Below are 23,013 nucleotides of genomic sequence, written 5' to 3'. Positions count from 1 at the left end.
AGAGCGACGTACAACAAAGTGCATACCCATAACCAGGGATAAGTTCGCTGAAAGACCCTAGAGGGAAGTACAATTTGAACTGCTACCTGTACAACAAAGATAAGGACGAGGGCCAATTTGTTTTTTTGTTTGTTTTTTTTTTGAACAAAGAAACAAACAACAGAGCAAAAGTGACCAAAGTTCACTATCCAAACACTGCTTACCTAGCTAACTAAAAATACCGATACACAAAGCAAGTCACAGAGACAACAATTAAGGTTCACAGGGAGGTAGGGGGGGATGGGGAGAGGTGCTGCTTGAAGAGGTGTGTCTTCAGCTTGCGCTTGAAGGTGGGGAGAGATTCTTCAGTTCTGACCTCAACGGCGAGTTCGTTCCACCACCGCGGAGCCAGAACAGACAGTAGTATTGCCTCGCACTTGCGACGTGACGGTCGTGAGTTTTGTGGTAGCACACAACAAACAGCTTCCGTGCCTCGCTCAACAGACAGAATATTCTCATGTAACATTATTGTTATGTAGTTGTCAACGAATTACACTTTATGTGTTTGCACAGTGTTTGTACAGCTTTAGCATTAATTTGTGTCAACAACTACATTGGTTAATGTCAATCACTAGGAAAGCAGACCATTTTTTTATTTTATTTTTTATTTTTACCCTAAAATACTATAAATCTTAATGTATATTTTTTGTGTGTACAAATGAATGGACCATTAAGCGACCTTGGTTTAATTTAGCCATTAATGCATGATAAACAACTAGCTACATTATTTAATGCCACTTTTAATGTAACCTTATTGTAAAGCTTAACCGTTGTTTTGTCTTAAACAGCTGATTTAAGCTACTGCACGAGGCGTTTGGTCTTCTGTGGTTGTCAGCTCCACTGCATTCACGGAGAATACTTGGAAGTCCCCCGCCTAAATATTTTTGGTTCTCCGAATTTCTGGTTCTCATAGGGAAGTTAGGATGCATGGTCTCAGCGCATGTTGGGTGGACCGGGGATGGTTGTCTCACTTGTGATTTACTTAATTTCAGCGCGTAATTTCAACACTAGTGCAACTCACAAAGACAGCCTTTTACTTTGTGACAACCAAACCCATCACAATGTTGATAATTGTTTGAAAATGAATTAATAGCATAGAAGTATAGAAGAAAAACATCAATGAGTTGAAATATTACTTCTTGCTTTTATTATTATTATTATTATTATTATTATTATTATTATTATTATTATTATTATTATTATTATTATTAGTTGTTGTAGTAGTAGTAGGCGTTGCATATTTAGTTTGTGTCCTGAATACATATGAATAGAAATATACTTACTTGGGATAGTTCCCTTTCTGGGGTATTTTATTGTTTACAGTTTTTGATTGACAGGTCATAGAGTCACAGTCATATAGATTATAGTTGCTTATATATACTAATATATAGTGTTTTTAATTCTAGATCATTACCAAAATGTATAATCAACCATTCTGGTTTGTAAAAACTGAAAATGTTATCATGTACAAAGTATAATTCTCAAATGAGGCCTTTGAGGTTGGGACCTCAAACTTGTCCACAAGAGGGCGACATTGACTGTTTTTAATTGGATTGCAGGGCACATAATATAATTGATGCGGTTGGTCCGATGTTTAAGAACTGTGTTTAATGTCGAGTGTGCAAGCTTGTCCCATGGGTGCTACAGCTTAGCTTTACATTTGTGAGTTAACTACCGAGGTATGGAATAGGCTATTGTGGAGAGAACCACATTGTTTGGCTAGTTCTGTTGGTCAGTGAAATGGACTGTAAGCTAGACAGCTTTGACCCTAGTGCAGCGGTTGTTCTCATGTTCTCAAATGAAACTGAACCTGTGGTATTGCATTACATTACATTACATTATATTATTGGCATTTGGCAGACGCGCTTATCCAGAGCGACGTACAACAAAGTGCATACCCATAACCAGGGATAAGTTCGCTGAAAGACCCTAGAGGGAAGTACAATTTGAACTGCTACCTGTACAACAAAGATAAGGACGAGGGCCAATTTTTTTTTTTTTTTTTTTTTTTGAACAAAGAAACAAACAACAGAGCAAAAGTGACCAAAGTTCACTATCCAAACACTGCTTACCTAGCTAACTAAAAATACCGATACACAAAGCAAGTCACAGAGACAACAATTAAGGTTCACAGGGAGGTAGGGAGGGATGGGGAGAGGTGCTGCTTGAAGAGGTGTGTCTTCAGCTTGCGCTTGAAGGTGGGGAGAGATTCTTCAGTTCTGACCTCAACGGGGAGTTCGTTCCACCACCGCGGAGCCAGAACAGACAGTAGTATTGCCTCGCACTTGCGACGTGACGGTCGTGAGTTTTGTGGTAGCACACAACAAACAGCTCCCGTGCCTCGCTCAACAGACAGAATATTCTCATGTAACATTATTGTTATGTAGTTGTCAACGAATTACACTTTATGTGTTTGCACAGTGTTTGTACAGCTTTAGCATTAATTTGTGTCAACAACTACATTGGTTAATGTCAATCACTAGGAAAGCAGACCATTTTTTTTTATTTTATTTTTATTTTTACCCTAAAATACTATAAATCTTAATGTATATTTTTTGTGTGTACAAATTAATGGACCATTAAGCGACCTTGGTTTAATTTAGCCATTAATGCATGATAAACAATTAGCTACATTATTTAATGCCACTTTTAATGTAACCTTATTGTAAAGCTTAACCGTTGTTTTGTCTTAAACAGCTGATTTAAGCTACTGCACGAGGCGTTTGGTCTTCTGTGGTTGTCAGCTCCACTGCATTCACGGAGAATACTTGGAAGTCCCCCGCCTAAATATTTTTGGTTCTCCTAATTTCTGGTTCTCATAGGGAAGTTAGGATGCATGGTCTCAGCGCATGTTGGGTGGACCGGGGATGAGTGTCTCACTTGTGATTTACTTAATTTCAGCGCTTAATTTCAACACTAGTGCAACTCACAAAGACAGCCTTTTACTTTGTGACAACCAAACCCATCACAATGTTGATAATTGTTTGAAAATGAATTAATAGCATAGAAGTATAGAATCAATGAGTTGAAATATTACTTTTTGACATTAAACCCCCCTCACTTCGATAATGTGTGACTTATTCGTGAAATTAATGGGTGGACTCTTACCCAATAACTGAACTTTTTGAGACCAAAAAACAATGCAAGAACGGCCCTTTGAACGTCAGTGATGTGAACTTTATTGATGTTATATCGTGTACAGGCCTCTTATCTCAATACTTACGGTCGTTCATGTGAACCTTTTCAGGAGTTTTACAGATGTTAGTATTTTAGACGGCATTCTGGAAATACATCGAAATGTGTTTGGCAGTAGACTTATTTTTTGTGATTAAATTATAACCATCAGGGATGCTTCCAGTAGGCTAAGTTTGTATGCGATATCACTGGAACATCTTTCTTTGACGTTGACAGAACTTATTTACAGAACTTTTTATATTTTAAGAGCGTTTGGGACATTGTATCATTGTATCATACTTCATAACCACATTTAACATTAAAATCCAAGGTCATACTGTAGTCGCCTCCAGGATCAGATAAGAACAGGATATCTGCGGTTATGGTTAATGGTTAGGTCTATTTGTTCAAAGCAACCGCACATATGTCCTGTTGTCAGTCCATCTGATTGATCATGTTACAGTAATTACGATAGCCACTGCCGAAAAACTGCATCTCCTGTGTCACATCAGACTGTTGCTTCTGTCCTCAGCAAGAAATACACAATCCCAGCGCACAGTTCTGGAAAGACAGTTATGGCGCTGACTGTCGTGTAAAAATAGCAGCAAGCCTACAGGATCTCTGGGTTATCAAATTGCTATTCACCTGTAGGACAATAATCCAGGTAAATCATTTACATTGTAAGGCGTGTTGATAAGGCATACGAAAGGAATGCACCCCCACCCCCCCACCCCCCACCTCCGGGGTTCTGTCTCATGACGGCACAGAAATATGAGAAATAACATTCTTCACAGGAATCGGTTCGGTGTTCCGATGGAAATACAGTAATAAGGGTTTCGCTTTCATTTGTAATAGACTACATTAACAGTCCCTTGAGAGCAACGTTCCCACCAAGTTACGAGGGACACCGCCTTCAGTCCTCTCCGAAGTTTGTGAAACGCCTGTCACCTGGATAGACACAAGAATGAACCCAAAGGCGTATTGTTATTTATATTTTTAACTTATTGGTTGCTGTCCGTCATTGATACGACGCTATTTGTTGTTTTCGTTCCTTGTTTTAAGACATATTTTACGCCGTGACATTTGCGAAGTCATCGTAAGACGCGAAGGATATATTACATGCTTTCTTCCGGGTGCAGGTAGGCTAAACTTGCCAAGTATTGGTGGTTATATTTGAAGTCGACTATATGCAAAAATGACCGAAGACATTGAATTATCAGTCTTAAAAATGAAAATAGAGGAGCCATTTGACATGAAGAATTCACAAAGTGAACATACTGACAGACAACAGGTAAGTTATCTTGCGCCCGCATACCTTTTCATCAGGAGTTCTTTTCATTGGGAGTGGGAGTTGTCATTATCAGCCAAATCTCGATAGAATTATTCTCTTGGATTGCTGAATTATCTTGTTTCTATTAGTGTAAATTAGCCTGCAAGCTGCCAGTCTCACGCCTCGAAAAAGCGTAGTGTTTTTCCATTATTAGAACTGAATATTAATTACACCTGCTAAGTTTTGCTGACGAGTTATACAATTGGCGTCGAACTTTTATGTATGCACCAAACAACATTTAAAATACGTAAAGACAGTTCTTACAGAATGTAACTTACAGTATAGCTATTATTGTTTGTGTAGATTCATAAAATAACCTGTCTCTAAGGACGGAATTAAAACAAAATGAAAGTCAGAAATGCTGGCACAACGAGAGAAAATCACTACATATTTTTATTTATTTTTATTATGGTGTTTCGTAAAACAGGAACGATATTGTAGTTTATGGAATGTCATGCCCGCAAGGAACTGAGAGGTAAATTTAGAGAATGGGATTAACTTCTGTAAAACCCGTTCTATGCAGCAAGTACAGACAGGCCATCTTAAAAAAAAAAAAAAAAGGGATAACAGCGCAGTGCGCTCTACCCTCGTCTCAGCTCGCCGGGCTGCGCATGAATTAGTGGCAATAAGGTTAAGCCAATCCATGTTTCACTTTATTTATGTATTTATGTTCCCCCGAGGAAACGAAAGCCAGGACTGGATTTGGATTTGAGTTAACAATCTCTGCTACACATCCTGAGGAATAAGCAAGCCTCTATGCCCCATTCTTACCTGTCCAGGTGTGTCTCTCCACGCCCCATTCTTACCTGTCCAGGTGTGTTTCTCCATGTCCTATGTCACTGTCTCCCAGGTAACAGCAGAATGTGAGGGCCAGTCCTCTCACGATACAGGTGAAGCAACTGAAGAACATCACCTGCTATCTGCAGAACAGGTGAGGTGTTTTTTTCATTGCCTGCTATTGGAGGTAATCCCTTAAGTCACTCACCAGTTTGTGGAATGTGCACTGCTTTCCTCAGGTGTCCAATCTTATCCCAAAAGGGCCGGCATGGGTGCAGGTTTTTGTTTTAACCCAGCAGTAACACACCTGATTATACTAATGAACTAATCGTGGTCTTTAACAACAACCTGCACACACACCGGCCCTTTCTGGATAAGATTGGACACCCCTGCCTTAAGTAATCACAGCCATTGTGGTATATTTGGCATATTAGTTCATACGACAGCCCTTTGGATATTAGTCTTTCACATTGCTGTGGAGGTATTTTAGTCCACTTTTCTTGGCAGAACTGCTTTCAGACAAATTCATAGGTTCAGTATGTCATGATCAGATCTCCAGAAGAGATGAGAAGAAATGGTTGTTGAAATATATCAGTTTTAAAAGGGTTACAGAGCCATTTCTAAGACATTATTTTACAAATGGAGAACACTTGGAACAGTGGTGAATATTCCCAGGAGTGGCTGGCCAGCCAAAATTCCTCCAAGGGGGACATGCTGGCCTCTCTGGCCTCAGCAATATCCGTGTTCATGACTCAGAAGGAGACTGGGCAAAGTAGGGATTCATGAGAGAGTTGGAAGCCACTACTACATTACATTACATTACGTGGCATTTAGCAGACGCTCTTATCCAGAGCGACGTACAACAAAGAACTACTAACCAAGGGAAACATCAATGCTCACCTCACAATTACAAAAAGTGCCTGGATGATCTCCGAGCCTTTTGAGACAATGGTCTATAGACAGATGAGTCAAAAGTGGGACTTAGGTTCGAATTATGTCTGGCATAAAGCAAATGCAGCATTTCACAAGAAGAACAGCATCAAACATGTGACGTTAATGTGAAGGCATCCATATGCTTTGCTACCTCGGGAGCTAGGAACATGGAATTCAAGCAAGAAACCATGAATTAAGCTCTGTACTGGAAGATTATTAAGGAGAATGTCTGTTTATCTGCCCATGAGCTGAAGCTGAAGTTTAACTGGGTTATGTAACAGGACAATAATCCAAAACACAAAAGCAAGTGCAGTCTCTACTGAAATAAACTCCCAAAACCTCTTTATTAAAGCAGAAGAGTGGGTTACAATTCCTCCACAGTATTGTGAAAAACTATTATGAAAGAATATCAAATAATAGGAATTGTTTGATTGCAATTATTGCTGCAAAACACAAAGCACATTAAAACATGTGTTTTGTGTTCATTCAGGTTCCCTTTGTGTCATATTCCCTTTTGTGTAAAGATCTGAAACCATTCAGTGTGAAAAATATGCAGTAGAATCACGAAGGGGGCAAATACTTTTTCACAGCGCTGTGCGTAAATATACTAACAGGAAGAAGGCGGCAGCCCATTCTGCGTACCATAGCTACCACTATGACTAAAGTGATGAGCTTCCTGTTGTATTGGAATGTGGCTGAACAAAAATAACAGGAAGACGCTCTGACTTATCGGAAATGATGCTGAAGGGAGCATGAACTCATGAACTGGCATAACAAGCACATAATGAGTGGGGCTGTCAGCCATAACACTTGTTTGACCCTTTGAGGTTAAAGTGTGAGGTTATAAATGCATTACGATGCATGACGTAAATGCATGATTAAAATGTTCTTATGCTGATGGAACAATCGCAACCGGCAAATGAAAACAATGAGAGTTCTAGAGTTCTAGAACACTCACCAAAAAAAAACATTCCAACAGAACATACTCTTCAAAGTGAAAAATAAAATGGTTAGCAGTGCAAACGAGGGAGCAACTGATGACATACTATACAGTATCTCCACCCATGGTGATGCCATGATGCCTCATCCTCTCCTCAGCACCTTCAGCGCAGTCTCAGTCATTAGGAACTCAGACCCCGTTCAAGAGCCTGTGTGTGTCTGTATGAATATGCCCCCACAAATATGATGAATCTCCCACAGCCACAGAGCAATGGAGTGCACAGTGTCCAGAAGGTAAGGACTGGATCAAGACGCTACGTTGTGGAAATCACTCTAGAGAAGGACCCACACGTTGCACAGGTAAAGAGGGACCTAACTCTCTTGTGCATGCAATTGATCTAATTCATTACTCAGGAGAAATGAGTAGCAAGGGCACAGATCAATCTAAGTCTAATCACAGGTAATTTGAGAGGTATAAATGAAGAAGTTCTCATTGGTTCTTGCATGCTGCTGTGTTTATATATGTCTCATGTGCTTCTCCTTGGATCTTGCGGTTGTCTCATTCATTTCAGACTAATAAAAAACACTGATGTGAGAGTTAATAAAGAGCACTGTAAGAACGTGTGTTGTTTTCTTAGTGAGACAAGTGAAGGGTTATTTCTCAGGAGCAGAATTTGAGTCATGCTGTAGGAGGGAATGGTCACAATCTCATATTTGGTGTTGAATGCAGCTCATTTTTGTCTGGGGGAAGTAAACGGCATTGGGGAGAGATCTTATATATATATATATTTTTTTCCTCTGGGCAGGAATCCGTAATCCCGCTGCTGGAGAGAAACAACGGGGTAAGTTTCCTTTTTTCCACAGAAAGTGATCGACCATTTTGTTTCTCAGAACATGCTCGGCCATTTTGTTTCTCAGAACATGACTGACGGATCAGTGTGCCTCAGGCCCATTCCTGCCAGGCTGCTGTGAATGCTGGTCTCGCTGGTTACTCAGCACTTAATTGATCAATTAAAACAGTTGATTACAGCTAACTCGCCACACCTCGTTTGAAATGCACTGGCTTCTGATTTTAATGTGGAATGGGTTCACAGCAATAGCAGCATTACTGGCACAAGCAAACCCCACTCTGTAATGTGATTCACTGAATAAATAACTTCCAATGGTTCTGCATGATGGTACCTGTGGAGGCAATAAGCAAAATAAATACAGTTGTGTTCAAGAAAATAGCAGTACAACATCATCAGCAACCTAATGAACCACTGTTATTAGTAGTGATATTCTGTATGGCAAATACTTTACTTGTAGATGTAGTAGTGTAATAAAAAACAACAACAGACCCAACTGTCATGACATGCACGCTGCTTGTTCTGAGTAATTGACTCAATCATTGCTCAGGGCGTGTTCAAAATAATAGCAGTGTGGAGTTTAATTAGAGAAGTAATTCATTCTGTGAAAAAACAGGTGTCATTAATTGTCCTTTATTAAGGAAGAAGGGAAGCAAATGTTTCACATATTGTTATAAACTATATTTTCTACTGAAAGTAAAATGGGCTGTTCCAAACAAGTGCAGCAAATTATAGGATGCTTAGCTAAAATTATCTCAAATGGCAACAAAAACCCAAAACAAGCGGAAGAAAATGAGCAACTACTGTTAAAACAAATTGAAGAATAGTCAGAATGGCAAAGTTTCAGTGTTGGGTTCGTATACCAGGGATCATGGATCAGTTTTAATGCATCAAAATACTTGGAGATTATGTTGCCATATGGGTGTTTCAACAAGACAACAACCCCAAACACATGAGTAAGTGAGCAACAACTTGGTTCCTTTTTTGACAAAAAGGATTGAGGTAATGGAGCGGCCAGCTGAATCCCCTGACGTCGACCCCATTGAAAACTTGTGGGGTGACATTTAAAATGCAGTTTCTGAAACAAAACCCAAAAATTCACAGGAATGTAGTTTGTTCATCCTGGGCTGAAATACCTGTTTCTAGGTGCCAGAAGTTGGTTGATTCAATGCAATGCAGATGCGTAGTAGTCATCAAAAACAATGGTTATGCAGCTAAATATTAGTTCAGTATTTTAAAGTGAAGATAAATCTTGAAAAAATAATTCAGTTTATACAGTTTGAAGAGAAAAATGTTGACTGCCATTTTTTTTGAACAGATTAATATTCCTTTTCTTTGCTTCCTGGAAAAGAATAATGCACACTTGATAAAATTAGCTGGGGCCATGGCCATGGTGGTACAACAGGTTAAGATGCAGCAGACTTGCGGTTGCAGTTCACTGCAGTTGCACACCAGGGACCGGGGTTCGATTCCCGGTCCTACCAAAAGCCAAGTTTGGCTGGCTCATGTGGAGCCGCATAATTGGCTCGCTGCTCCTGAGGGAGTAATCTGATGTTTTGTATTCGCCAATGTTCTCATTGATAACCAGCCTGAAAATAGATGTTCTGATTGGTAGTTCATCTCTAATTAGCGTGTACACCTGGTATGACACTACAGAGTTGGATATTTAAGACTACCATTGGCATTCAACACTGTGCGCCTCTGTTTTTAAAACCAAAGGGTATTATGTTTTAGTCTCTATTTAAGACATATTACTCTCATTTCTTCCTGCGAGTGAAGTACCCATTAATCACCTACCTGAAAATCAGTGTTGGGGCTGGAGGTTAACTTACTATATGTAATTACCAGTTTGCTGGTAGTTCGACTACACTAGAATGTATAAAATGGTTGTCGTAGTTGATTTACTTTGTTGCCATTTTGAGGTATACTTAATGACTAGAACCACCAACTACTTTTGGCCCTAAAATACCTCCATCTTCTCTCACTGATCTCACAGTCAGCTGGTAGTGCTGGTTCTCTGTGTAGTGGTTCTCCCCTTGTGCAAAAAATACTTTTATCCGACATGTCAAGTCTGGGGAGCATGTTGATTATTTAAAAAAAAAATAACACATTTGCACAGTAGCTTGAGCTTTTTTGAGTAATTGTGTTCTCTCAAGCTGCGTTTATTTTTAGGGTAGCTTTGCAATAGTTCATCTGCTTTCAATCTGAATTATTATAGGCCTATTGGTTTGTGCATTCTTTCCATTTAAAAAGCTATTAAAATTCCAAACATATTCACAACGGAAACGTATGGTAGTACGTCACAAACGCACGCATAAGGGATCTTGGAAAATCTCGAAATGTCAAGACGGCAAATTACTTTTCATCTATACACACTTTGTATTTGCACAAAGTTGATTTGTTGATTGTCGGTCACAAGCAAATTAAATAACCAAGAATCTTTTTTTAACCATAGGCTACTTCATTAAATGGGTAATAATGCGGGCAGGCTGGGTTTTGTCATTCACTTTATTTACTGTCAGTTGAAATGATGGCCGGCTTACAAAAGACTACTGTGTACGATATTAAAAATATGTGCTGCCAAATTTGCATACCACACATTGACAACTATGATGTCAATTCAAAGCCAAAAGACCACAGCACACAGTCCAACTGTAGTGAGACCCTATCAGTGTGACAGTTATCCAGCTGAAATCATGATGCTTTGAACATAAAATACACAAACAACTGTAATGGAAATAAGATCTTGGGCTTTATTATGTTTTATACTGTACAAAGATATGATGCCTCCTGGTTGAGGCTGTGCATATATTATTTACTTGTACACGTCATATCTTTTTTATACTGTTAATAAAGAATTTCAATCAAAACCTTCTTTCGGAGGAGATTTTGGATTCTCCTCCAGAGAGTGATTAGGTCATCTGGTGTCATTGACAGACCTTGATGTTGCTTGTTTCCTGCAGGACTGTAATGCTGTTGATGATCCTCCTGATACGCCGGTTCACCATGGTTCTGCAGCCTCCTGTGGGTACAGTCAGGAAGGACCTGGCCAGCAGCCTGTCCAGGAACACGAAGGAAACCACAGCGCCCATCTGGACCAGGGCCCATCTGGCTACCAGGTGGCATTCATGGGGACAGTGCTCAGTCAGGAGCAGGGGCTGGTGCTACTTGTACATGAAGGACATGGTGGGGAGACTCAATTGAGCAGACGTCCGTGATAAGATCTTCTTGCCTGTTTCACTGCAATGATTTGCAATGATTGAAAAAATACCAGAAAATAGTTAATTAGTTAATCAGTTACTCTGATTGATAGTTACATAACATTTTATTTAGCAGACGCTTTTATCCAAAGCAACCTACAAAGCAGTTAAGCTAGTGTTGTTCATGCTACAAAGGCATTAAGGTCATACAACAAACAACACACATAAGATAAGGCACAATTCATATATGAAGTTCCTCCATAATTAACTTGCTCACTTCAAGCTGTAGAGCTTGGTTTATAAGGCCAAGCATCACCAGAAGGCAGTGTCGTCACTAAAGTCTTTAGTCTTATCTTCACAAAAAAGCAGTGCAAGTAACGCAATTACTGAGTTCTTACTTCGAGCTACACACTTCTGTTTTATAATGAAGTAGTATTGTGATCCATTTCTGTTTAATATATTTTACTGGACATGGAGGCTGTTTGTAGTTGTTCTCTAATTAGCTTGTACAGCTGTCGAGTTGCGTGTGTAAAACTGCCATCAGTGTACAGAATTTCACTGAAAGCTGAAATATTTTTAATCTTTTAGTTTCATTTTAACCTAGTCTTAACTGAAACCAGTGAGTGCAAAACTTCCCTGAAAGTAGTTACTGAATTCTTCAGATCTACGGACCGTATATTTTTCTTTGAACCCAAACTCTGTTTAGTGGTGTTGACAAGTTAAATGCATTTCTGATGCAGTGCATGTGCAAGACTGGTGCTCCTGTTCCTCTAGTTCTAGAACTATTGTATCATTACTTGCTTCTTATCGCTGAAGTATGAGCCGTATCTGCAAAAGGCGGAAAGTTCCACAGCCAATCAGCGGGCTCGGTTTCTGTTTGAGCCGATGGCCTATGCCATTACAGTCACCCCTCCTGGTTATCATAATGGCCTGGATGATCAGAAGTGTGGAGATCACTGTAGTCCCACCTGTGTCAGGTTTGCATAATTTCAATCAGTTGTTTAGTTATCTCACCTTACTTGGGTCTGAAGTTGTTGCTGTTTTTTTAAGGTAAACCCATTTTGCCTTTACACCTTGCTGGTCAGCGGTGAATGGTCCGGGTTCCTTTCTTCTGAGAGTTTTTTTCTCACCACCGTTTGGGAGTTTTTCTCCCCACCAGGACGTTGTTTTTGTACCTTATGTGCTATCTGGGGGCTCAGGGCTGGTATTTCTCCCCTTCTGTTGCTCTGTAAAATGTCTTCTGTGAAAAGCGCTATTTGTTCTTTGTTTAACATTCTCTGTGACACATTGAGGTTTGCAATGGTGCTCAGGTACGATAAATCCAAAGAAGAAACAAAAGAATTACGAAAATACAGGCATCAGTTAAAAACTGCCGGTTATACAGATTGAATCGATTTGAAAGTGAAAATAACAACCAGCAGACGATAAGGCCATCCAGGGTGAAAATTGGGTCTACTCCCAGGAGGAAAATGAGGTGTAATCGTAGACCTACTGCAGGTTTGTACCTGGCTTATGTCAGCTGACCCCGGCTGGGAATTTGCAGAATCAGCAGGCAGTGTTGTTTTCATACCAAGGCTTGGGTGGGTTCAGGGTAAAAACTGTAACCTGTTCATCAGGTTATTGCAACATTAGCTCCTAACCAGGCACCTGGGCCTGCAGGTGAGGGCCCCAGTACTTCCTGCCCAGGTGCTAGCTAATGACGGCTGGAAGAAAACCATGCCTTTTTGGTCACAATTTACTATAAGGCTACATGAATTGGCATTAACTAATGTGGTTAACTACAACTGAGAGCACACAAGATGAATATATATATATATATATATATATATATATATATATATATATATATATATATTTTTTTTTTACTTTGGGGGTCAGTACAAAGCAATATTTTCTACTCATAATGTAGGGCTCATTGGCTTAGGTGATAAAAGCAGTTGTCTGGCAGTCGGAGGGTTGCCAGTTTGATCCTGCCCTGGGTGTGTCAAAATGTCCCTGAATAAGACACCAAGCTGGTCGGCGCCTTGCATGGCTGCCAATCGCCATTGGTGTGTGACCGCGTGTATGAATGGGTGAATGAGAAGCAGAAATTGTACAGCGCTCTGGATAAAGGCGTTGTATAAATGCCAACCATTTACCAGAATGTAATCGACATAGATGGTTAGCAACCGTCAAGTCTTTTCAAAGGTCAAACAAGCTGAAAAATTCCCAGAATGATTTCTGGGAATGAGAATAAATATGCAGCTGGCATTATTCCCTGATCCGCCTCTGCTTTGACCAGCCGCCGGTGCGTTGCAGTACACATTGTACTTTCTTGGTCTGGGTGAACAGGGCGGTTTGGGATTACAGAACTGCTGAGGTGCAATAACATTTGCTCACCACTCTTGCAGGATTGTTATTCGCCCATGAGGCCCAAGAGGCAGACATGGGGCTGGGAACGTTTGTAAACACACGTGCAACAAACAATACCTTTGGCCTTCAGCCGTTGTGGATGGTTCAATGACTGGCCAAATGACCAAAATAAACTCATTCTGGTTTTTCAGAATATAGTTGCGTACAGTTAATGACTGCTAAATTTGTCCCTTTTTTATCTGGAAATATGTTTTAAACTTAGCTAAACTTTGTGCCAGAACGTTATTTATGTACTTATTTAATCAATGGTTCTGTGAACCCAACAACCCGTGCATTGAGGTCAAACATTGCCCGTTTTAACGAGTGCCACTCCTAACAATAAATAATTACTTTCTTCTTCAACTACTATAATATGTAAATTCCAGGTTTTTCTAAATAGTAGGTCAGTGTTCTGGAAGTCAGTCAATTGCCGTTCGTGACTGTTAAGTCAGCGTTAGAATGTTCAGTTCTAAAATTGACGCATATCTGTGATCTCACACCGTAAAGGCGTTAGCTGAGTTTTTGTGTTATTAACGCAATCATTTAGCACCTCCATTCAAGCTTTGTGTTCCATTGTTAATGTTACTTATGCCCTCATTGCAAACAGGAAACTGCCATGTGCATACTTGTACCTGACTGGCTCGTCTCTAAATGCCCAGTGTTTTCTAGCTGTGAATGTCCAATGTTTTATAGTTATAGTTATAGTGAGCCTGAAATGAGTAAAATAATATAGCCCTCAGATGGATTCAAAATGAATGTTTTACGTGTGATACCATGTTGTGCTTGTTATTTTAATCTAAGCTGCTTCATAAGTCATGCACCTCAGATCACAGTGCTTTCCTTTATGCATAATAGTAATAATAATAATAATCAAAATTTCAGACTGTATTCATTATGTAATTAGTCTACACAATAGTATGCATACTCAAACACATGCACCAGTGTGTGTCTTTGCTTTTATTTAAGGACAGAAGATTAAGGCCATGATAAACTGCTCCTCGATTGTTAATGTTAATCGTTCTTCTGCATATTTAAATCTGACCACAGGTAATGTTGCCGTTAACATTCCGTGTAATTCCATTGTCACACAGGAATGTTGTAAGTGCCCATTATCATTGAGATAAGTGGGAACAGCTAAAAGCTGGATCATGGCCACTTAAAGCGGTATTTTGTTAAAGCCTGTTAGGTCTCATGATCCCGATTTCACAACCCTCAAATATCATACTAGTGTTTTTTTCTCCATAATGTATTTTTTCTCCATATTGTATATTTACAAAATTCTCTTTATGCTAAAGCTCATAAAACCATATCCAGCAGCTTTCTGTGTTAGGTTTCTTCTGCACAGCACAGGTTTCTTGAGTGGCCTAACATCCTGCAAAAAACAAGCAGACAAGGGTCAAAGTCCCATTTCAACTATATTGGTGGCAGTTGCATTTAAAAAGATGAAGAGGGAAAAGGGACTAACGGAAGCGCATTATCACTCACTCCAGAATGAGAGGAGTTTCTGCCCCTGATTTGTTTGCGGAGCAGCACCTGTTATCCCAGCCGGCTTTTTTTGCATTTTAACAAAAAAGGTTCTGCTATCTCATGCTGTCCCCTCAAACTGGACTGACTGCATACTCTCATACATTCAAATGGAGCCCATAATCTCTCTGTCAGCCCCTACTGTTCTCAAGTGCCAGTATCCACTCCTAACTTTGATGCGAGTGTCCTCTGTAATGACCTTTTGACACCTGCTACTTCTTCTTGAAGAGTATCACTTCTACTTCCGCACTGTCAGTCTGTCACTAGCAGACCAAGCTGCAGTTGATCTTAGATATGGTACGTGCTCTTCTGAACTTTTGCTTTCGGCTTTTCTCTTTCGGAAAATACGGCTTGATCTTTGTCGCAGCCGTGTTTTCTGTGTAGGGTTTTAAAAAAAGCTGTATTTAATTGTAATAGTTTTTTTTAGAATTGGTGGGTAAAAGATGAAATTCCTTTTATTAAGCAAGTCGTGAGTTGAATGAGTGTATCCTTCTTGTCTTTAACTCAGATATACATAGACATGTTTGGACATCAGTGTTTTCTGAATAGTTTTTTTTTTTACATTTATTTTCAGTTATTTTAACACTTTAAGAATTGGTGGCTAAAAAATGTAATGTCTCTTTTAAAGCAAGGTAAGAGTTGGATGAGTGAATCCAACTTGTCTTTAACTGAACAATTTAGATTTGCCATATTCATACTTCGTCTTTGTGTTTTCTATATATTTATAGGATTTTTATTTATTGTTTATTCAATTAATTAGAATTGGTAGTTAAAAAATGAAATGCATCTTATTAAGCAAACAAGTTATGATGTATGAGTGTATGCTTCTGGAGTTTATACGACATCAATGATTAACCGTCTGCTCTTTGACATCACTGTTTCCTGTGTATTATTTTTGAATTATTGTTCCTTTTATTATGTTTAGAATTGGTGGCTAAGAAATTAAATGGTTCATCCAAGTTGTCATACACTCATTCAAGTTATTATTTTGGATGAGCGTATCCTTCTTGTATTAACGCTGAACTCCAGATTTGCCATGTTTATACTATAGCAACAACGGTCAAGTGTCATCTCCCTGACAGCAGTGTTTTCTGTAGATTTATAGGATTTTCTTACTTCTTTACTTTTAAATAAATTCCTCTTATTAAGCAAGCTATGAGTTGGACACATGTATCCATCTTCAACTCAGCAGACTTCAACAGATTTGCCATGTTTATAAAATAGCAACTTCCAGCCTGGTCCGCTGGTGGTCGGAACTGGTTTGAACTGTGTCTTGTCAGCATTTAGCTGATGCTTAGATGCTTAGAGACTTTTATACAGTTTACATTTTTACACAGAATCAGTTTTTGCTGCCAGCTATATGTGCTGAATCAGTTGAGCAGTGACAGTCCCTGTTGTGAGTCACATCTGAATCCTCAGAGTAGCAGGGCAAGCTCCCCTACCACTGTATCACAGCCCCTGCCTGAATTGCACTATTTTTATTGTGTTTCATTGTCCTGTATTTTTATCGTTTACTGTTTTTGCCGCCTGCATTGTGTCAGTGCTCTGTGTTGCATCTGATCCTATATGTACCCAGCCTTATGTGCTTGGTGAATAATGTGGTTCTGACACTGTGTGTGTGTGTATTAAACTCCTAAAACCGTGCCATCTTCCTCGCAGGCCGGGGTGGAGAGCGGGTTGCGGGGAAACGGGTGTCACTCTCGGCTGAAGCGGATGGTCAAACCGTGGATGATCATCGCCCTCGTCCTGCTCCTCATTGTCATCACTGCTGTTACTCTGGGTCTGCTCCTGTGGGCAGGTAATGGGAAGATCCCCTATGTTGCTGGACGTTTAACTTTAAACGCTTTTCGTCACCTTCCTCTTCAGAAAGGGTCCTGGGCGGTGTTTCACCAAGCAGGATTTTTTTTAAAAACTTTTTTCCAGGATTTGGGAGGGTTCTGCGTTTGAGTGGGGCGACATTAGCTCAGGTGCAGTTCAGTCCCCCACCCAGGGTGTGTCAAAAGGTCCCTGAGCAAGACACCTGACCCCCCAACTGTTCCTGACGAGCTGGTCGGTGCCTTTCATGGCAGCCTATTGCCATTGGTGTGAGTGAGTGAGAGAGTGAATGGGTGAATGAGAGGCATTAATTGTAAAGCTCTTTGGATAAAAGCGCTATATAAATGCAAACCACTTAGTGTGGTATGGCTGGGGGGGGGGGGGTATTCATGACTAGTCCATGAAGGTGACTAGGTATTCATGTTATTATTATTAGTCCTAGTCCTTTATATCTGTCAGTAATGTGCATTTGCCTCGTTAAATAAACAAAAAAATATATATTTAAAGAAATAAATGTAATCTATGTATAATGTATTTCTATAAATATATTTATATCAATTAAATATCTTTACATGATATATTTATATATAATCTTCAAGCGCAAACTGAAGACGCACCTCTTCAAGCAGCATCTCTCCCTGTCCCTCCCTACCTCCCTGTGAACCTTAATTGTTGTCTTTCTGTGATTTACTTTCTGTGTATCAGTATTTTTAGTTTGGCTAGCTAAGCAGTGCTTGGCTAGTTAAGGGGTTTGTTCACACTTTTCCATTGTTTGTTTGTTCGTTTCTTTAAAAAAATAAAATAATAATAATAATAATAATAATCAAAAATCTAATAGGCCCTGGTCCTTATCTTTGTTGTACAGGTAGCAGTTGAAATTGTACTTCCCTCTAGGGTCTTTCAGCGCACTTATCCCTGGTTATGGGTATGCACTTTGTTGTACGTCGCTCTGGATAAGAGTGTCTGCCTAATGCCATTAACGTAATGTAAAAAAATGGATTTAACTTACAATATGTTTATATTTAATATTGATTGCAGGTAATCCAGAAATGTGTTGAACACCGTCACATTGCTTGCTGGCAGACTGGAGCCGCTAAGGCTGTTTGTTCCCCTGTGTTACAGCTCTGTACAAGGATGAGGACGACACGTTTCAGCGTGACACGTTCGTGGTTCCGCTCTTCTACAGCGGCTCTCTCCGGCTGGTCAACCTGAACTTCACAGACAACCTGCTCTCCCCCTCCTCCAACCAGAGCCAGGCTCTATCCACACAGCTGGAGGACAAGGTCTGTGCCCTTCTTATATTATTATATATTTTCATACAAAAGCGAAACATGACCTCCTGTATACGTGACTGGTCAAAGGTTTTATTACACAGAGAAAAAAGCCTTTCGCTCTGCAGCAGGATCTAGATCTTAGATTTGTCACAATCAGTTTTTGTAGTAGTAACTGCTCCGCATAATTGGGCGGCCTGTAGCGTAGTGGTTAAGGTAAATGACTGGGACATGCAAGGTCGGTGGTTCTAATCCTGATGTAGCTACAATAAGATCCGCACAGCCGTTGGGCCCTTGAGTAAGGCCCTTAACCCTACATTGCTTCTGGGGAGGATTGTCTCCTGCTTAGTCTAATCAACTGTACGTCGCTCTGGATAAGAGAGTCTGCCAAATGCCAATAATGTAATGTAATGTATTAGCACCCGTTTGGCTGATGACTGTTGTTCATTGCCAGGTTATTTGGTTGGTAGAACCACGCTAGTTTAGGAACATTTGAGCTGGGCATTTATGCACAGCCCCCTTAATTATAAGCACAAGGACATTAACATCATGTCCTGTGTAATGTAAAATCATGTCTGTTCACTTCTTCTCTTGTGCCATTTCTGGTCAGACGTTAAACTGCTTAAAGTTCACTAAAAGCAGAGAACTATAAAGACTTTTGACCTGCATGGCACATGGGTTTCAGAATTGTTAATGTCTCACATTTTGTTACAATGCCTACATTTCTTCTCAGAGACAGCTGAAGCTAGGTGGTACGATAATGTCTCTCTGAGACATTTGAAATTCCACAAAAAATCCTATAAGTGAGTTATGTCCAGGAAAAGAGCAGTTGAAATTGACAGTCAAGCAAATTAACATGCTGAGTCTGTAATAACTTATTATAATACAGGTGTACTTCTTGGAGAGAAAAAAATTGCAGTGGGTGTGCGGATGATATATATCCTTTGGGAGGAAAAGTTATGTGTCATAGTAGCCAACTTTCCTGGAATCTCCCACATGTCTACTGGAGTGTTTGATCAGTGTTTGAACAAGTAGCTCTAACGTGGGACTTGTGTGTGTGCAGTGGGTGTGGGAGGGTCTGTCTGGAATAGAACTGGGAGGCCCTGTTAGAAACCTCAGCCTCTAACCTGCGGTCTGCTCCCAACCCCCAGCTCTCCCACGTCTACAGCACCTCCCCTGCTCTGGGACGCTACTTCTCTGGAGCGGGCCTGTACGCCTTCAGGTGAGAGAAGTTGCAATGTTGTTGTGACCTCAACGTGCTCCCAAATAAAGAATAATTTTTTATCGTGTGGCTCAGGGATGGTTGTGGCCTTAAAATACTGCACAAAGCAGGGCTTTCATTTCAACCCTAATTCGGCTACACCTGATTCTACTAATTAGCAAGGTATTGAGATCTCGAGCTGTTGAGTGAGGTGTACTTTGTTGGGGTTGGAGTGAAAACCTACATGATGGTAGATCTCCAGGAACAGGATTGGGCAGCCCTGCTCTAGCTCAGGCATGTTGTGACGTGTGAGTGTTAGTTTTTACTGTCTGTTTTTACACAGATGACAAGTTCAGCTGTTAAACACTAAAGCCCAACAATTTTCTCAGTGGAGTGAGATTAATGATCACAGAAATCAACTTGTTGTATGATGCTTGTGAAGATTAAAAACAAATTATAAACAAAATCCATGCCTATGAATTTTGTTTGATTGCTTGTGACCAGTGTCTGTGTGTGAATACAGTTTGTGTATAGAGAGTGCATGCCTTGCGTTAGCAAAAATTCGAATTTAGTTTCATTTTCAAGTTTATTTGTCATATGCACAGTAACAGCATACAGTAGCAGCTGCTGACAATGCATAATCTCGGAACACCTCAGCAATTTACATTAAACAAAAGTAAATATGTAATATAATAAAATGAATGTAGACAGTAGGCAACGACTGCATTCGTGAAATAACATAAACAGCGTGACACTAAAAACCGAATGATAGCTCAATCTCTCTTTGCTGTGTTTGGGGAGGATGTGTGGGCGTTAGTAAACTCAATGCCATGTCCCGCTCTCAGAAACGGAAGTGTCACAGCGTACTACTGGCTGAAGTTCCTGATGCCCCTGGACCACGAGCAGCTCTTGCACTTCACGCTGAGTCGTGAGATGGTGTACAACGTGCTCCGTCAGCACCTGTACGACCTGGAGCCTGGGTCCGATCTGCTCTACATTGACCCGTCCGCCATCCACATGCAGGGTAAGGCGCTTGGGTTTCTACAGGTTAAACTGCTGAAGCTAAGCAGCCATATCACCCTGTACCCTTCTCATGGCTAACTGCTGAAGCTAAACAGCCATATGGCTCCCACCTTGTACATGTCTCATGTCAAACTGCTGAAACTAAACAGTCGTTTGCCTACCACCCCGTACACGTCTCATGTTACATCGCTGAAGCTAAGCAGCTATACCAACCTGTACCTGAAACTGCTGAAGCTACGATGTTATTATTGTTTTAATAAGGCTAGGAGTTTTTTTTATTCATGGTTTCCATTGATACATAATACAAAACATTACACTGAACGATGGCTTTTTGGTGTTTTGTTACAGTTGGGAACAGGACATTAATCCGTGACTGAAACCAAGCACAGGTGGGTACACCATTTCAAAGGCTACAGCACAGACTACAATTTTCACATGGTATAGGAAATCAGCTTTTCTATCAGTCTATCAGTAACCGCTCATCAGGCCCAGGAGAGACAGGAGAGTGGGGTGCTTGACTGGGGCCAGTTTGGTCAGGCGGACATAAACTGAAATTAGCAAATTCCTCACAGACATTAGAGAGTGGTCACTGTAATGGTTTGCCAGGACATGTAGTGGGGGTTTTCACGACCATGCTTGATACTATTAGCTTTTAGGCAACTAAGCAGTAGGTACACTTAGGGGTAGGAATGGCGAGCTGAGCTGAATGGCCTGCTCTCAACATTATGTGATGCGATGGTAAATGGTAAATGTTTGGCATTTATATAGCACCTTTATCCAAAGCGCTGTACAATTGATGCTTCTCATTCACCCGTTCACACACCTATGGCGATTGGCTGCCATACAAGGTTATGATATGTGATGTTAGGTACTTTTCTAAATGTATAAGCTAACTTTCACTTTGACTAAGTATACAGCTCAAACCTCTGTACTTTTGTTTTCTGTTTCAGAGAACAGCCCAGGAAGACACTGCCCGGCCAGAACAAACCCATTCTGAGGTGACTCTGACCACTCGACCCACGCACACGGATGGCTTTGTACCCGAGGAGGGGCGGATGGTGTCGCCTGCTGTGCCCTGAATGCCACAGTCTGAGTCACCGGACATGTCCCTAAAATAGGGAGGTATGTGCCAACACCATATTCATTCTGGATTTATCTGGACATGTTGAATTGCTGGAACATTCCGGATGTATGTCCAGGCCTTGATATACATTCCGGATTCATCCGTACACTCCAAACCGTTCAGTTCGTCCTGCACGGGCGGACAAAGCGCAACCAAGTCTTTTGTGAGGCAGCTGGCTTTGTAATGAAGTTAAAGTAAAGCTCCTTTTGTTTACTGCAGCTATAACAATCCACTCCATCAAAACCTGAAATATTTTTTAAACAAAAACAATAAATATACATAGTGTTGGAATCTGTATTGCAGCCTTGTGAATGTAAAATGTAAATATTTATACTCTGTAAACTGAATCATTATTTATTATCCTTTTTTAATGGTTTTATATTGTTTATATTAGATTTGTTTTGTTTCTGCACAGTAACTGCACAATGATTATTTTTGTACTTGACTTTGATAAAGAGTTTTTAATGGTTGTCAGATTGAACAAATTATGAATTTTCACTGTATTTTACACAGTGTGCTTAAGTTTTAAGTAAACTTTTTTTACCCTGAAAACGTGTGAATTATAGATTTAATCTAAAGCAAGGACAAAGCACTGTACGTTACAGTATTCGATTTATGAGGCATTACATGTAGCGTACACTAGAGGGCAAGTTTGCTCTATTTGGTCTCTCCAACCATCATCTGGTCCTGAGCTGAATACGTTATTACAGACAGGGGTTTTATTGCTAAAGCAGAGGATTTAGCAATAATGATATTGATATGAGAAGATTTGTTTTTCACATTTTAACACTTCATACGTGACGATCATTGTCCATTCGTCATGCATGATTTCCTGAGGATATTCTATACTACTGTATGTGTCCACAAAGCACTAATAAAGAGACCAAGCACATTGCTACTGCGGTCACAGGCATTGCATTTCAGGTTGCCATTACACTTCATTACACTCCTTTTTTTTTGTTGCCTTTTGTTTTTATTTTTCCTGTTAAGCTGCAGTCTGCATGAAAGGTGCTATGCAAATAAAGCTATTATTATTATTATTATTATTATTGTTATTGTTATTATTATTATTATTAATAGCTGGCAGATCTAATAACAAAGACCACAATGTTCTATCCTTGACACTCTTTTAATAATCGGGGGAACCATGTATCTGTCCATTTGAAAGTGAATTGTCAAATAAGTTAAACTAAGGGCCTGCAGATTTTGTATTGAAAAATAAACCAAAACCGGCAATCCTTTATGTTACAGCTCACGAATGACCTAGTATTTTGGCAATACTGGGTAAATTCACAGCCACTTGCGTAATTATTAGGTAGCTATTTTGATTTCATTCTAAGTGCCTAAAAAGGTACAAATGCATGTCGCTAGGGCGATACCCTATAGGTACAAAATAATCCCCTAGCCAGCAATACATACGTAATA

At 40.0% G+C, this 23,013-nt stretch overlaps 1 protein-coding gene across 1 annotated transcript; it reads left to right on the top strand.

Moving 5' to 3' along the window:
* The first annotated feature begins 3,999 nt into the window (after positions 1-3,999).
* On the top strand, positions 4,000-22,628 carry LOC133107190 (uncharacterized). The gene is made up of 11 exons (XM_061216106.1): positions 4,000-4,504; positions 5,394-5,474; positions 7,454-7,552; positions 7,999-8,034; positions 11,004-11,159; positions 16,815-16,953; positions 18,093-18,253; positions 19,393-19,463; positions 20,288-20,466; positions 20,814-20,854; positions 21,416-22,628. The coding sequence occupies exons 1-10, from the start codon at positions 4,409-4,411 to the stop codon at positions 20,840-20,842; spliced, it is 1,047 nt and encodes a 348-aa protein (XP_061072090.1). The 5' UTR covers positions 4,000-4,408; the 3' UTR covers positions 20,843-20,854; positions 21,416-22,628.
* Positions 22,629-23,013: the final 385 nt, after the last annotated feature.

The sequence above is a fragment of the Conger conger genome, chromosome 13 (assembly GCF_963514075.1).
Source record: "Conger conger chromosome 13, fConCon1.1, whole genome shotgun sequence".
Taxonomy (NCBI): Eukaryota; Metazoa; Chordata; class Actinopteri; order Anguilliformes; family Congridae; genus Conger; species Conger conger.
The sequence above is the reverse complement of the archived record's forward strand: the minus strand, read 5'-3'. Positions and strand labels throughout refer to the sequence as shown.

Bases quoted from the DNA above. Each gene is read 5' to 3' on its own strand.
- LOC133107190 (XM_061216106.1), top strand. From the start codon at position 4,409: ATGACCGAAGACATTGAATTATCAGTCTTAAAAATGAAAATAGAGGAG. The intron at 11,160-16,814 runs GTGGCATTCATG...TCTTCCTCGCAG, and splicing joins AGGGCCCATCTGGCTACCAG to GCCGGGGTGGAGAGCGGGTT. The intron at 20,467-20,813 runs GTAAGGCGCTTG...GTTTTGTTACAG, and splicing joins GTCCGCCATCCACATGCAGG to TTGGGAACAGGACATTAATC.